The following is a 16,429-nucleotide window of genomic DNA, read 5'->3' as shown; positions in this document are numbered from 1 at the left end:
TCTGTCTGTTCTGTTATCTCTTTACGCCCAAACCGCTGAACCGATTTTGCTGAAATTTTATATGGAGATACTTTGAGTTCCGGAAAAGGACATAGGATACTTTTTATCCCGGGAAAATGTACGATAAATTTGGCGGGAGTCATCAAGTATTTATTTTATCAACGCCTCGGTGGTCTAGTGGCATAGAGCGCGGCTCTTGACTCGGAGGTCGTGGGTTCGATTCCCGCGTTGGAAACATGTTGTTTCCAAGTTTGGTTAGGACAATGCAGGCTGATCACCTGATTGTCTGACAAGTAAGATGATCCATGCGTCGGATGGGCATGTAAAAAGTCGGTCCTGCGCCTGATCTCTCGCCGGTTGTGTTGGTCTTTCGTCCCACTGGGTTACGAGAGTAAAGGAATAGAGAGTGCTCTTGTGTACTGCGCACATACTTGGGCACTATAAAATTACTCCTGCGTAGCTGGCCTGGTTTCAACGAAACCAGCCACCGTCACCGAAACCGATGTAGGAGCTATTATTATTATTTATTTTATAATTCCGTTGTAACTTGTAACTCTGAACTAGTTATAACTTATAAAATTAAATATGATTGAATTAAATTCTTAGAAACGATACTAATATTATATTCGTCATGAAACAATAAAACTATGAGAAATCGCTGTTTGTCATTATATTATTATTGTTATGGTTTTGTTAAGTACTGAATATTTATTAATGGTCAATAGGTATACTAAGAAAAATTACACAGCGAACTACCAGCTGGGCTAAAATGCTCACATTTAGCAATTCCTCTCAATCAATTCAGCAAATGAATTGTCAAAACTGTCAAACTGACAAATGTCAGATCAGTACAAAAATACAGAAATGAATTGTAAGCAGAGTTGCATTTTGCGATTATAGAAAAATGAATCATATTATGATTCATATCATGATTCTTCAAAGCGACCATTTTAGCCCCGCAGGTCTTTTTGTCTTGGTCATATGTAATAATTATAACAGACAACGACAGTCGACAGAGGACCTTGAGCTTAAATACAGGGTAAAAATAGGGTAGAAAAGTCATTACAATAATAAAAAAATAAACAAAGTAGGTACGCTTATTATTTTAGACGTCTTGATATTTTAACCAACATTTTAACAAAGTAAATTACAATTTTATCTTCGATTTGGCTTAAAAACAATGGCTTCAAAATATTTTAGATCAATTCGAATGTCACATTTCCTTTCTCACGATTTTCTTTCAGTTTCTTCGATTTAGACAATAAAGTAACAACCCTACAAGAGTTAATAAATTGCATTTACTGATAGTATCTGCACTGTTGTGTGTTTTTTCCTTGAAGTCGATATTATCTCTTGTCGATATATTCAAACAGCATACTTCTAGCACGTCGGGGCAAGCGCCTTCGTTTTCCCTGTAAAAGATAATGATTATGAGGAAAACGGAAGTATACTATGGTATATCTATACAGGTCAATTATACAACAATATCTGTGTTGTTTAAGACAAATTGGTTGATAGATCAACGCGCAAGCTAGAAACTTCCTTTTGAATTTCCTCTTAAGATGAAAAGGAATAAAGTTTTCAATATTTAAAGAAAGAAAGAAATTTTATTTGGTAAAACAATAGATGAACCTACGAACAATAAAAACTAAGGAATCGTAACTCCCATACTATTACCGTTTTAAAGGGCATTGAGTAACTTTGTATGGACCTGTGGCGTCATTTTTTTTTTCCAGCAGCCAGGGATAAAACCATAACTATTTTGTAGCACTACATTAGAGAAACATATATTAGTAATAAAAATTGTTCTAAGTAATATCGGAGCTGAGCTACGATTATTTTAGTATATTTATTTTTGCATCTTATGTTTACAAAATCAATAGTAATTAACACTGTATAGAACTACTGTCACAAACACCAACTACCAATGGACCAACAAGTATCTTGTGGACTTTGATAGCATAATATAGGATCGATGTGGAGCAACCGTCACTCAAATGACACACATTTTTAATTTGGGACTCATACAAAATGATTCTTCCGTATTCGATTTCCTAATGTGTAATTTGGATTTTGCAAAGTTTCAGTTGTAAGTTTTTACAATATAGCGCCACTTAACTTGGCCACAGCAGGCTTGTAGAGCTGCACTCTTACCTAGGGTCGTACCTAACGTCGATGATGGTGGCGCCGTCTTTGATCAGGGACCTGGAGGTAGGTTGGCACTGGTAGTGCAGCACGCAGACCCCGCGCCGGCCTTGGTCATCCACGCAGGATGTTGGTGTCACTGAAATAAAGATGGCAGATGTGATGGTGATGGTGATGATGGTGATGGTAGGTAGATAGTGGTGGTGATGATGATGATGGTAAGAATTGAACAATCACTAAATATTATTGACTAAGTTGAAAGTTCATAATAGTTATTAGAAGTATTATGTCGCAAAAGAACACTAGATCTTCAGGGCGCTGTTGACCGCCCAATGCGCCGAAGGCAAATAATAAGGGAACGCCCCTTTTTAGGCCTTTTTAAGGTTCCGTAGTCAACAAGGAACCCTTATAGTTTCGGTCTGTCCGTCCGTCTGTCCGTCTGCCCGTCTGTCTGTCTGTCTGTATGTCTGTCTGTCTGTCTGTCTGTCTGTCTGTCTGTCTGTCTGTCTATCCGTCTGTCCGTCTGTCAGTCTGTCTGTCCGCGGTGTGACTATAAGACCTACAAAGTACAAAGCTGTAATTTGGCATGAATGCACATATTAATGATGTCAACAAAATGGTACAGAAAATCTTAAAAAAATATTTTTATTTATAGTACCTCCCCTACACATGAAGCGGGGATGATTTTTTTCTCACGTCCACCCTATTGCGTGGGGTGTCGTTGGATAGGTTTTTTAAAAATATTATGAGTATTCTAAGATCATTTTCCGATTTAGAAATCCATTTGTGAAATATGAAGTTTCAAAGTGGAAAAAAACGTTAGAGTCCAGTGTCTAGTCCACGTCTAGACCCTTCTACCAGCTAAACGGTTGCTTATGGAAATATGAAAAAAATCACGGGAGTAGGAAAGATGCTGAATTTAAAAGGAAAACTATCACGGCTAAGAAGACTAATTTATAAGTTTTTGAGTAATTATAGTCGATCAACTAAAAAAAATTTATTCGGCGAATAATAAATGAACTTTTTGTTCAAATTCCTTTGAACTGAGATGATGTTTTTAGTAGTGTAAAACACGTTATAAATGTACATTCATTGACCATACAAAAATTTAAAAAAACTAGTGGTACTACGGAACCTTATATTGCGCGTGGCCCGACACGCACTTGGCCGGTTTTTTATCACTACCAGCACCCTGGGCGTCGAAGAAATTTCGCCCAGGGCGCTGGTAGTGCTAAAACCGACACTGCTAATCAGACCCGTACTTGTACTACTTTAGGCTCCTATTCAACGAAATGTCTGTCCACATTAAAATTAATACCAGCCCATTCATAATTTCAAATGCGAAAATTTTATCTGTCTTCTTGTATCAATAATTCAATATTAATGAAATCTCCTATGGACATACTTTGAGTTCCAGAAAAGGATATAGGATAATTTTAACCCATCTATCATAGGGTCTAAACACATTAGGCTGAATTACGCCGGCGTAAATTCCGCCGCGCTTACGCCGCGTTTCAATTGCATACAAAATACGGACCGAATACGAGGGGTGACACACTATTACGTCGCGTTTTGTATGCGTTTGACATTTGCGGCGGAAATTACGCCGGCGTAATTCAGCTTAGTGTGTTTAGACACCTAAAGCGGTACCCGGATGCCGCTTAACGATTGAAAATCTATTATATCTGCGTATTCCACGATCGAGTTATTAACACAGAATAGATAATAGTACAAGTATTATTAATCAAAACGCGACAAACTAATTTAGACGACAAAAAGTTGCAGTGTACATCTAGTTAACCTACCTTAGGTAATGATTCTTGGTTCTTACCTTCCCCTGGATTCAAGTTCACAACATTGCTGTTTGCAGCCAACAGCACATTTTGCATGTCCACACTCGGCACTAGCAGAAGACTGTTCAGCCATTGAAGGTCTGTGCTGTTTTCTGTTGAATTCTGAGCCAAAACTATATTCATGACAGCCAGGCTGATGAAGAGGCAGCTAAAAAAGGAAATAGAAAACTTGTAGCTAGACTCCACTTTTACATAATATTATGTGGATAAGACAAAATATTTAATATACTTAAGCAAACGAATAAATGGTAAGCGCTTATATCAATTTATCTAATAATAATATTATAATATCAACCTTTTATCTCTATTATCATAGAGATTTTACGAAGGAGTTGCAAGTGCGTTGACGGATGCGGGATGTCCACGGAGAACGGTAATCACTTTCCATCAGGTTACATTCGACATTTATAATAATTTGTGTTGCCGGTTTAACTTTTCATGTTTTTCTTATTCAAATAATTTACCTACCTATGTTAATTACATCTAACTATCTAATAATACTGTTTACAGATTCTTACAGATTAAAATATAATCTGCAGGTAAATTATTATTATTTAAACAGAAAATAACATACCCCAAGTTGTTCGCCATTATTTATAATTATTTTATTCTCCTTATACACACAGGACACAAAACACAACAGTCTTCTACAGACACATTTCTAGGAAGAACATTGTAAGTATACTTACCGTTTTATAGATGCATGTTGTGTAGGTAAGTAACTAGTATGATTCACTACGTCATTATTAATTATTTTATTGGTTTTCCCTTTATCCTTAGCTTGCATAATATTATCAAGAGATTATAACTTCCGTTTGAGCAAAATAAAATCCTGCAAGACCATTTTTCAGCTTTAGCAAAAGTAGATCTATGTGTTTTAGCATTTATGTGCCAAATTATTTCAATTTTATCAAAACCGGTTAAAGAGCTATTCTGAATGTTGTTATAAATAACAACATTCAGGATAGCATTGGGTCATGGGCGTATATAAGGGGGGTGTCCTGGGGTTCCGGACCACCCCCCCCCCCCCCCCATTACTATCCATCTTACTTGTCCAATTTTGACAATAATATACTATGTAGGTACCTTGCCGATTAAAATCGGTGCGGTAAAATATTTTTGATTTCCTAAACACGTTGCCTATTTGCTGCAGCGGAAACCTTCATGGGCGATTCCAACTCGCACTTGGCCGCTCTTTTGTGTTAGGGACCCCCCTTATCAAAGCTATACAGGGTGTAACAAAAATAAGTGATAATAATTTAGGATGTGTACGTGTTCCCTGTAGAGAGTTCACTGGGAAAGTAGCAGCGCTGAAAGACCAAAAATTTTTTTCACTTTTGTATGGGGAAACTCGTGACGCTCGGGCCCTTGCCCATACAAAAGTGAAAAAAAATTTTGGTCTTTCAGCGCTGCTACTTTCACAGTGAAATCTCTACAGGGAACACGTACACACCCTAAAGTATTATCACTTGTTTTTGTTACACCCTGTATACGAGGGCTGCTATTTATGTATCCGGAACTGGCCACTTACAAGAACAATATTTAAAAAGTAATTACAACATTTGAAAATAGAAGTCTTTGGTTGAAGAATACATTTTGTTTCATGTGACTGTCAATTATTTTTCCATTGTGGCGTCATTTTGAAAATTGCGTGTCTTCATTTGCCATGGATTTAACGCGTGAACATTTTCGTGCAATGATTTACTACGATTTTCGGCGTGGGCTAAATCAACAACAGTGCTTTATTCAACTCACCGCAACTTCTGGAGATGAAGCACCATCAAAAACCACTGTTTATCACTGGTACAGTGAGTTTAATCGTGGGCGGTCTATGCTCACGGATGAAAATAAAGAAGGTCGCCCAAAAACAGCTGTTGTCCCACAAAATATAGATGCTGTGCGGGAACTAATAATGCGTGATCGTCATGTTACATATCGCGAGATAGAGGCGTCCTTAGGCATAAGTATGACGAGCATACATAAGATATTACACGAACATTTGGCTGTAAAAAAAATATGTTCGCGTTGGATTCCGCACAACTTGACAATCGATCATAAACGGGCTCGTGTCGATTGGTGCAAAAAAATGATAAAAAAATACAACCGTGGTACGTCAAAAGCCGTTTATAATATCTACACAGGTGATGAATCTTGGATCTATGCATATGACCCCGAAACTAAACAACAGTCAACGGTGTGGGTGTTCCAAGATGAGCCGAAACCAACAAAAGTTACTCGTGCAAAAAGTACTTTGAAGCAAATGGTCGCCTGTTTTTTTGGAATTAATGGACATGTGGCTACAGTGCCATTAGAGAATCGTAAAACGGTTAATTCTGAATGGTATACGACCATTTGTTTACCAGAAGTCTTTGAAGAAATAAGAAAGGACAACCGACAACGCAGAATCATATTACATCACGACAATGCTAGCTGTCACACCTCAGCTGAAACAACTCAGTTTTTGGAGGGTCAAAAGATCGAATTGACTGGTCATCCGCCGTACAGCCCTGATTTGGCACCTAACGATTTTTTTTTATTTCCATACGCGAAGAACAAATTACGTGGTCAACGTTTTTCGAGCCGCGAAGAGGCTGTTGATGCGTTCAAAATGCACGTTTTGGAGATACCTCAATCAGAATGGAAAAAGTGCTATGAAAATTGGTTCCAGCGTATGCAAAAGTGTGTCGATCATCGCGGCGAATATTTTGAAAAGCAATAAAACCATATTAAATGATATATGTTTGTTTCTTTTTTTAATTCCGGATACATAAATAGCAGCCCTCGTATATATATATATACGCCTGTGCATTGGGTGATTGGACCGTGGTATGTGATTGAACCGAAATTGAATTGAAAGCAATGAAGAGATAATCAGAAGCGAAGTTAGGAGCAAAATCGTGATCGGAGGCAGGAACGAAAACAGAAGCAGGAGTACTTGTACTATTATCTATTCTGTGGCAGTGAGGTAGGAGCGGAAGCGGAAGCGAAGCAGAAGCGAGAGCGGGAGCGGCATTTACTCGGGAATAAGTCAAAATTCAGTTGTATCTTAGTTGCGATTCAGTTACGGAGAAGTATTACGAGCAGCAGCCTACAGGCTTCAAGAATAGTAATATCTAACCGGCCGGCAGCATATACTAGCGATTCTTCCGGTTCTGCAAGTATCAGATTTCCATAGGCAATCATTTCCTCATTTTTGAAAAACTATACAAAAATATTTTGTTTATTAATTTGATAAGATAATTATTGGCAAAATCTTATAACGTTTTCGGCATCTCGAATTGCCCCGGGGCCGAGGGTAGGCCAAATGGAAACGAAAATAGCCGAAGTTTAAAATATTAATACAACATAAACTACCGTACATATTATCCTGACATGATAAATTATTGATAATTATTAATAAGTAGTATTGTGTAATGTGTCCATGTCCAAGTGCTATCGTGCTATCGTGGATCACCGGCTTTGTTCGGATATTTCCGTATCTTATCGGCCTGCCCTGTCTACCCCATAAAGAGGCCGAGCAAGAGAGATGTCACTATCAGTAACACTGCGTGGTAAAAAGAGACGTGTCACGTGTGATACAATATGACAGCGGCACTCTTTTTTGACGTCCAGTCGGCACGTGCCACACGTTAACAGTTTAATCTCATAGAAATCACGTTCAATCATGCTTGTGTAAGTGTATAGGTACACATACACACAGATGAAACCAATTTAGGTTTCGTTTGACAGCTCGAGATTGTTGCTCTATTCCGCTAGGTATATTATCCTTATGGTCTACCCTGTCCCGGGACAGTGCCGAAAAGTGAAAATGCTAATAATTTAAAACTTTGTCACAATAAAAAAAAATACGCTGTGCATTGTGCGGTGTGCCATTTTCTCAAATGTCAACTGTCAAACACTATTGAAGAAGAAGAAGAAATCACCGTTTGCTTGTTTTCATCAATTTCATCTTGTATTCGAGATTTCCAGATTGCAACAATATAGATAATTAGAATAGAGAGAAACTACTGAAAAGTGTTTGAATTGCTTTTTTATTAACAAAACACTGTTTAAATCCTTGTGGGTGCCACAATCGAGATAATAAAGTGTAACATGAACCATGGTGAATGTTATGAAAGGAGTGCTCGTGGAATGGTAAGCTACAATAAGAGAATAAAATAATTATTAGGAAAAGCATATTTATTTTTAATAACTATATATGTTAGCAATACAAAAATTGCTCTATACAATGCAAATTGCTATTAAAATTAATGTTGCAAAGATTTAAACATTTGAGGTTAGAATACCCAATAACATATAAACATCTACAACGAAATCTTAACACTAGATTTCTAGAGTACAAAATTTATAATTCTACACTGTTGATACAGTTATACAAGGATCTTGTGAGCTGTTTAGCTTTTACCCTCACGGTAAAAAAATCTTTGTCATACCGACATTATAATAATATCCTTAGATGAATGATTGGTCTCTCGCGCGCGCTACGACTAGATACCGTCGGAGTATTTGAGAAATGCGGCAACAAATCATACGCCTGATGTGGCGTAACCGCGCCAGTCGCGCCTCAAGCTTCGGGTGAGGTAGATGTGTCGATAATTTTCGAAATTTTAAGTTATGTCTGTAGCAAAATGCCAGTTTATGTAGTGAGACTATGCAATAATAACACTACAAGAAACAAGAAAGGTACTGGCATCACATACCATCAGTAAATATTATATAAATCGTTATAAGCACAGAAAAATAATATAAACCTGAAAATCCGAATCGGAGTACCGCTTGATGTTCAGTGTTGCCAATTACCATAAACTAAAAATTCCCAAATTTTTCTGAGATTGTGATTTTTATTTATTTATTATATCTTATTTTTTTATATGTATATACATAGTGGCTGAGTGGATGAGCGCATTAAAATCTCTAGCTAGGGTAGCTGGTTCAAATTCCGCCAACGGAACAAAAAGTTTTCAAAGTTCCTGGATCATGAATGTGTATTAATAAATATGAATTATGACTATCATATTATAATAAATTGCTTTTTTATGACTCATTCTTAACTTTCGTTAAACTTCCTACCATTGTTTTTGTATTGTTTTCTCATCAATATTTTACCCATTATATTTCGTTGACCTAAACAATGTTGTTACTTGTTATTTTATCGCATTCTTTTCGAATGGACTTTATTCTAATGGTAAAGTTTATCTGGTGATTAAAAAATCAGCACTTACTATACAATAATAATAAATTACAAGACCACAGCATCTAATTTTTCGCCATTGATTGGGCACCAGTCACGTATCTGGCAACCCGATTATCTACGCACACAACAATATTTGTGCATTGTTTTAACACACTACAATATTGAGTTGCCGCATGTTCGGGCTGTCTTTTCTATACAGCGCGGTATCTAGTCGAGCGCGCGCGCGAGACCAATCATTCATCTAAGATTTAAATATCCCTTCATAGACCTTCACCGAGCTGGTTAATTAATGGATGAAAATTTTATGTAAGTATTTTTAATTTATTGTATATTTAATTATGTGTACGAGCTCCATACTTTCAATTGGTATCGAATTTGTCTATTAAACAAACCAGCGAAATGTTTAAAAAAAATTTTTTTTAATTCTGGACTGAAATTTTTGAGGCAACCCACTTGCAATAAATTTGTTGACATACGTAATTGAATATGAAATACTTTTCATCCTTTAACCAGCTCAGTGAAGGTACTTCTATGAAGGGATCCTAGGCCATTATATCTTAAACATTGTTTTCTCCATGTCTATAAGTAATCTTTTACTTATTTGGTAAGGACAAAACAGTATATAAAATATTTCTATTGATAGTATGTCATTACTTAGGAGCTTATTTTAATACAAATACAATAATATTTAACTATGAAAATAAAACAAGTTTTTGACTAATCCTCTATGTAGTCTATGTCAGGAGGAATCTCAAAATTCTGATTGATCACTTCGCTTTCCACTTGAAAAGTATTCTTCATGTATGATTTGAGAATGTAAATATTTTCTGTCCATCTATTAATGGCTCCCTTTAAATCCTGTGTAAAAAGATAGGAGTCTAGTTTTTGCTTGCAATTTTGTTTGAATGGAAAATAAATTTAAATCAGCAGGTGTAGCATGGTATAGAAACGGTGTCTTTCTACGGAAGAATCAACATACCGACAGATTTTATCGACAAAATGGCGGATTTCCATTGTCTAACTTTCACTTTGTCTATTCTTCCGTAGAAAGAAACCGTTTCTATAGTGACCATGCTACGCCTGCTGGACACCGTGATAAAACTATTGTTTTAAATCTGTCCTAGGGACTCCAAGTTCCTATATACCACGTCATTTGATCAAAATCAATTTAGTAGCTTAGCCACAAAGAAGTTAACAGGAGGGACAGACTCTGTTGCGCCAAAAATATATTATTGCGCTAGAATCGTAAATTTTCCGGGGTAAAAAGTATCCTATGTACTTTCCCATGACTCAAAGTATCTCCATACAAAATTTCAGCAAAATCCATTTAGTGGTTTGGGCGTGAAACGCATTTAAGTGTGTCCGTTTGTCTGCTACCTCAGCAGACAAGCGGACACACTTAAATGCGTTTATAATATTAGTATGATGTAGACGTCATTACCTCGGTTTCAGTTTTAAGTGTTGCTATGTACTCGGGATCACAATCTCTATACTTTTGCAGTTCTTTTTTTAACTCATTCTCCTTTTTAGTCAGTTCCTCCAATGTTGCTAAAAGTTGTGTTCTCTCCTCACTCGGTTCTCGGCCAATCTGTGCAAGAAATTGTTATTTAAAAATTATCTTTAGAAAAAATTTTAAGTGTAACATTTTTCTGTTGAATGTACTACTGTAATAATAACATGTTGGTTCATTTTATTGGTTTCGTCCATTTTGGACTAGACTAAACTAAGTCCAGTTAACAGAAAGACGTACACACAATCTCAATTAAAAGTTTTTTTTAATATGAAGAATAGATGTGGGTTTAATGAAAACACTGTACACCACTTACAGACTCCAAGGCAATATTTTCTTCTGCTTTTTTAATCTTCTTATTGATATCTTCAAACTCTGTCTGTAGCTCATTAAGTTTTCTCTTCTTGCTGTTTTTTGCTTTGCTGGAACCGAAAAGTTAAACATAATAGTTTTTAAAACATTGATTGTATGTATATCATATTATCTTGCATTATAATTATAAATTTCATGCAATACCTTGGAAAAGACCAAAAATAAATAGAAGTGCCAATTTTCTCAGTGTCTACAAGATGATCATCCACCAAACTTTGAACCACCTCCTTAACTGACTGCATTGTTATACCTTTCTCTTTTGGAGCAATCTTTTCTAGTTCCTAAGATTAATTTTTTTTAAATAGGTGATATTAAAGGAATATAATGATTTTTTAAATTTTAGCAGAAAGGATTTTAATATGTCTTGTAAGGTATACCCATAGCTGGGTACGGTTAATCAAATAGCTTACTTCGTTAATCCGTTAAAGAAAAAGTTAGCTTCGTTAAACATTAAAGCGTTGCATTTTGGACAAATTAACGCAAGTTAACGTTAATCGTTAATCCGTTAATATGTGTAATATATCATTGCGTTAGTGTACATACAAAACCTGTTGGTTTAGGTTCTGGAAGTTAACAGGTTAGGGACAAAACAAAATACTTTTATAATTATTATATTTAAACTGAGCAATTTCATATGCAATTTTTCATTGCACAAACCTTTAACTGAAAGAAGTCTTTGGTTTGGTGAAAAATCTCCAACATTCTGACCTTCTTTTCATCAGCACTCAACCCACGTTTTTTTGACATTTTCAGTGACCCTGCAATGAAACAGTTTTTGTTACACCTGGATGAAACGTTAGCACTCGGAAGGAAATTCATTCTTCAGGATTTGGATGAAACACATCTGTTCATTTCATCTGATATTGTAGACACCTTACAAGCTCGAGTGGACGATTTGATGGATCAACTGAGTATTCCAGTGCACGATAAGGGATTGTAAACAAAATGGCGTCTAGAGAGTCAAACAGAGTTAAAGATGCGGAGAAGAGGAGAGTTCTTGATGATGCAGCGAGAAAGAGAAGAGCGAGGAAAGCCGTTGAGGCTCTGGAACAAGACAACTTCCATGAGGATCCGCATGCAGATCTGGTTATGTCAAAAAAAGTTCCAAAATTTGCAGACTCCAACGAAAAACCGACACGAAAAAAGAAAGCCAAAAGTGCTGAGTATTATAAGATGAGATTTCGTAAAACTTTTGCTCAACTCGTTGAAGAAGATGCAAGCTTTAGACCTGAACCCCCTAATTATTTGTCGGCACAAGCATCACCTTCGAAGTAAGTAGCAAAATTGATAAAATAACATCACACTGCTCATTCTAATGTAGTAACCTAAATTCTCATGACCAAAAATAACCCCATCCTAATTGTTTTGCATTCTTTTATAGGTTTCCCGATCGTCATTTCTGTGCTGTTTGTGGATTTCCTTCGAATTATACTTGCATACCTTGCGGCGCTCGATATTGCTGCGTACGATGTCTTGGAACACACCTAGACACAAGATGCTTAAAATGGACTGCTTAAATGATAAAATAAAATAATGTTAGTAACTCAGTTGAAAAACATCTGACAATAATAAATTATTGTAAATCAAATTCAGAATACCTACCAAGTTTTCCTTTCCCGCCAAATTAAAGTACATACTGCCATCTAGTGGAAGAAGCGTGTACTACTTTGCAAGCTCACATGTTTAGCAGTTACGCTATTGACAAACAGATGGCGCTTCTGAAGAAATTTAAAACTTTCAGTCACCTGCTTCTCAACGCTAGATGTCGTTACACGTTCTGCAAAAGGTAAGTTTTAAACAACTTTTTTTTATTTTTCCTAAAATAAATTATTCTTTTGATTTCATTTATTGTTGTTATGAACCCAGACTTTATTCCACTATACGAATCCTCTTGAAATTAAATACTTACAGATTTTTTTAGTTTTTACCAATCAAAACGTTTAAAACGTAGTTGGTTTGACGTTGATGATATTCTCATTATTATCATTGTTAGGGTTCCGTTCCCAAAGGGTAAAAACGGGACCCGATTACTAAGACTTCGTTGTCTGTCCGTCTGTCTGTCTGTCTCCAGGCTGTAACTCAAGAACGGTAATAGCTAGAGGGTTGAAATTTTCACAGATTATGTATATCTGTTGCCGCTATATCAACAAATATTATAAACAAAATAAAATTAATATTTAAGGGGGGCTCCCATACAACAAACGTGATTTTTTGGCCTTTTTTGCTCTATATCAATAATGGCAACAGGTAGGCACTTGAATTTTTCTCAAAGTCCTTACAATTAAAAATCAAGGGGGACTCCCATACAAAAAACACAATTTTTGGTCTAATTTTGCTCTATAATGGTACGGAACCCTTCGTGCGCGAGTCCAAATCGCACTTGGCCGATTATATAAATGCTATTCGAGGGTATTGGACCTCGGATAAATAACCGAAATGGTAGGTATGGTATGTTATTGTATCTCGATAACGTGGCATATACCAACAGAGGCTCCAGTTCACCTTCACCGCGCTCAGGATGGATTATCCTAAAAAACAAGCGTCATTATATTTTCTAACAGTACTATAGGTATAACGGGCTGATTAGACACATGCGCGCATTTGCAACATGTGCGACAACAGCTGTCAGTGCACTAGGGTGGACTGTCAACAAATGGGGCAGCGAACTGTCCCCACTCTCCAGATACCTATCTCGTTACTAAACAATCGATTGTTTTATTGTATAATCCGAGATTTACATGGGTCATTATGGAATTATTTTTGGCACACGAGTCACGACGAAAATCGTCCGTGTAATATCCCTAAAAAATGTAGTAATATAAGGTTAATCAGGGTAAGTTCGGACACAGAGTGACTCCGGGAGACGGATAATTCAACTTATCACTTTAGTCAGTGTTTTTTTACCTGGCGCTACGGGCTATACTGCACTGCAACCGCAAACCTGTAGTTTAATTTAGCGTTAAGAGGATACACCAAGGGCGAAAGAAATTGAATATAGGTATTTGAAAATGTATTGCTGTCTCACCAATCTCAAGTCTCCCACCGCAGAGCGCGATAGAGACAACACGAAAAAAACTTCTAATATAAGAACAGAAAATCTTCGATTCGTTGTCCGCTGATTCCTTCTCCAAAACTTAACCGATTTAAGTACTTTTTTCATTAAGAATTAAAGCAAGGCTTGAGCTGTGTTTTTTTTTTTGGATATTTTATTCAGTTTTGTTTTCTGGGTGTTTGAACACAGAGGAAAATCTGGCCATTTTTTGGGTTTTTGGACGTTCTTATCTTTTTTAATAATAAAATTATGAAAAAAAGAAAACATAGGGACACAACATGCTAATAGTGGCCATAGATATTCAGGAAAAAAATCATAACTCTACCGGCATTATCCAGGGAGGAAACAGGGGACAACGTTTGTATGGAAAAACGGTGGTGTGGACTCCTCTTAAGGCGACGCCTTGATAATTTGGCTGTTGCGATATCGATTTTTCTCAGCAATGACCTAAGAAATTAAAGTTCATTGTCAATATTCATCATGTATTTGTCTTTGAATTACCCATAGCATAACACGATTGGTCAACTTTTATAACACAGAATAATCAATCAAAAAGACCTCTGTAAAAAGGGATTCTAATTTTGCCAACAGAGGAGAGTGATTTAAGCTTCCAAAATTTGTACATAGATTGGTTCAAGCATACACTTTAATTTGCTCATAGCTATATTATATGAAATATATTTATGGTTTTTAAATTACGCGACAAAAACCATTTTGTCGCTTATGCCCTTTCCATTTCTTGCTGTTCCATTTCTTAGGCTAGTGCAAATTATAATTTTCTTTTCCCTTTAGGACAGCGACGACTGAAAATAATAAGAACCACTGTAAGTAATCTTAGTTTAAACCTGCTAATAAGGTATGCTGCTGTATGACAATTGACTAGCTTCTAGTAATCTGTAGAACAGTACTAATTAGAACAAGGCAGTAACGGTAAAACAGTTCCCTGTTCGATTTTCGAATTCCCCATGAATTCCCTCTTTTCTTTTTTTTTAATATCCGGCCGATAACAAGGAGTATTGACATACAGCCACGTGCCGCTGGCGCAGCTGGCAGAATGACTGAACCCATTGTCAGCTGACATATGCCCCTGCTTCCTACTTAGGTAAATGGGGTAGAAAATGAGCAGAGAAATAAATAGTTGTATCGATATCAGTAATAGGAACCACAGACATAATAACCGTCTCTGAGTTTGCTTTGATACTTCGCTGGGATCTTTTTTTTTTATGAAATAAGGGGGCAAACGAGCAAACGGGTCACCTGATGGAAAGCAACTTCCGTCGCCCATGGACACTCGCAGCATCAGAAGAGCTGCAAGTGCGTTGCCGGCCTTTTAAGAAGGAACAGGGTAATAGGGGAGGGTAAGGATGGGAAGGGAAGGGAATAGGGGAGGGTAGGGAAGGGAATAGGGTAGGGGTTTGGGCCTCCGGTAAAGTCACTCACTCGGCGAAACACAGCGCAAGCGCTGTTTCACGCCGGTTTTCTGTGAGAACGTGGTATTTCTCCGGTCGAGCCGGCCCATTCGTGCCGAAGCATGGCTCTCCCACGTAAAATCACTCAAATTGTAATGACCTTGACACTATTCGAGAACAGTCAAAATATAATTCAAGTAGCTCTGTTCAGAAATACTTTGATCTTAACCCTGTACAATCATTATTTGCTTATAGAAGGCCTTAAAGGCCTTAGAACAGCGTATGAAAATAATTATCGTCCAAGTGCGAGTCGTACTCGCGCACGAATGGTTCCGTACCGTTATAGACGAAAAATAGGCCAAAAATTGTGTTTTTGTATGGCAGCCCCCTTAATTTTTATTTTATTTAAATATTATTATTAATTATTAAAGTAGACATATAACTAAGGCCTTAATGAAAATTTCAAGTGCCTAGCTGTTACCATTATTGATTAAGAGCAAAAAAGGTCAAAAAAATAATGTTTGTTGTATGGGAGCCCCCCTTAAATATTAATTTTATTTTATTTTTAGTATTTGTTGTTGTACTGGCAGTCTATAGCGATTATTGAGTTACAGCCTGGAGACAGACAGACGGACAGACATCGAAGTCTCAGTAATAGGGTCCCGTTTTTACCCTATGGGTACAGAACCCTAAAAAATTGCGTCTGATTTCTAAAACAGTTCTCTGATTTCAAAAAATTTTCCATCTATGGAAAATCTTTCTTCGTACATAGAGATTTTAAGAATAATTGTAATAGCAAGTAGTTGGAATGATTAAAAGTCATGAAATTCAGTTTAATTTTCTCATTTATTATGTTTTCATCTTAGATGATGGCATAAAAAATTGATACATTTT

General features: G+C 36.6%; 4 protein-coding genes across 5 annotated transcripts; 2 read left to right on the top strand and 2 right to left on the bottom strand.

The window, feature by feature from the left end:
• Nucleotides 1–1,079: 1,079 nt before the first annotated feature.
• LOC121735505 lies at nucleotides 1,080–4,663 on the bottom strand. 2 transcript variants are annotated; one of them, XM_042126350.1, is made up of 4 exons: nucleotides 4,573–4,663; nucleotides 3,977–4,146; nucleotides 2,155–2,284; nucleotides 1,080–1,412 (listed from the first exon to the last, which is right to left on the bottom strand). In XM_042126350.1, exons 1-4 carry the CDS (start codon nucleotides 4,587–4,589, stop codon nucleotides 1,241–1,243), a joined length of 489 nt encoding a protein of 162 aa, XP_041982284.1. In that variant the 5' UTR covers nucleotides 4,590–4,663; the 3' UTR covers nucleotides 1,080–1,240. The 2 variants fall into 2 exon arrangements, with proteins under 2 accessions (XP_041982284.1, XP_041982285.1); XM_042126351.1 differs by having other exon boundaries at nucleotides 2,167–2,284.
• Nucleotides 4,664–7,931: 3,268 nt separating this feature from the next.
• Nucleotides 7,932–12,014, top strand: LOC121735509 (general transcription factor IIH subunit 5). Its single transcript, XM_042126356.1, has 2 exons — nucleotides 7,932–8,132; nucleotides 11,828–12,014. The coding sequence occupies exons 1-2, from the start codon at nucleotides 8,098–8,100 to the stop codon at nucleotides 12,012–12,014; spliced, it is 222 nt and encodes a 73-aa protein (XP_041982290.1). The 5' UTR covers nucleotides 7,932–8,097.
• On the bottom strand, nucleotides 9,910–11,821 carry LOC121735503 (meiotic nuclear division protein 1 homolog). The gene is made up of 5 exons (XM_042126348.1): nucleotides 11,732–11,821; nucleotides 11,219–11,355; nucleotides 11,019–11,124; nucleotides 10,634–10,780; nucleotides 9,910–10,050 (listed from the first exon to the last, which is right to left on the bottom strand). Exons 1-5 carry the CDS (start codon nucleotides 11,819–11,821, stop codon nucleotides 9,910–9,912), a joined length of 621 nt encoding a protein of 206 aa, XP_041982282.1.
• A 5-nt stretch (nucleotides 12,015–12,019) lies between the features above and the next one.
• On the top strand, nucleotides 12,020–12,614 carry LOC121735506 (zinc finger HIT domain-containing protein 1). Its single transcript, XM_042126353.1, has 2 exons — nucleotides 12,020–12,345; nucleotides 12,456–12,614. Exons 1-2 carry the CDS (start codon nucleotides 12,020–12,022, stop codon nucleotides 12,589–12,591), a joined length of 462 nt encoding a protein of 153 aa, XP_041982287.1. The 3' UTR covers nucleotides 12,592–12,614.
• The last annotated feature ends 3,815 nt before the right edge of the window (nucleotides 12,615–16,429 follow it).

This window comes from Aricia agestis, chromosome 17, assembly GCF_905147365.1.
Source record: "Aricia agestis chromosome 17, ilAriAges1.1, whole genome shotgun sequence".
Classification (NCBI taxonomy): domain Eukaryota; kingdom Metazoa; phylum Arthropoda; class Insecta; order Lepidoptera; family Lycaenidae; genus Aricia; species Aricia agestis.
The sequence above is the reverse complement of the archived record's forward strand: the minus strand, read 5'-3'. Positions and strand labels throughout refer to the sequence as shown.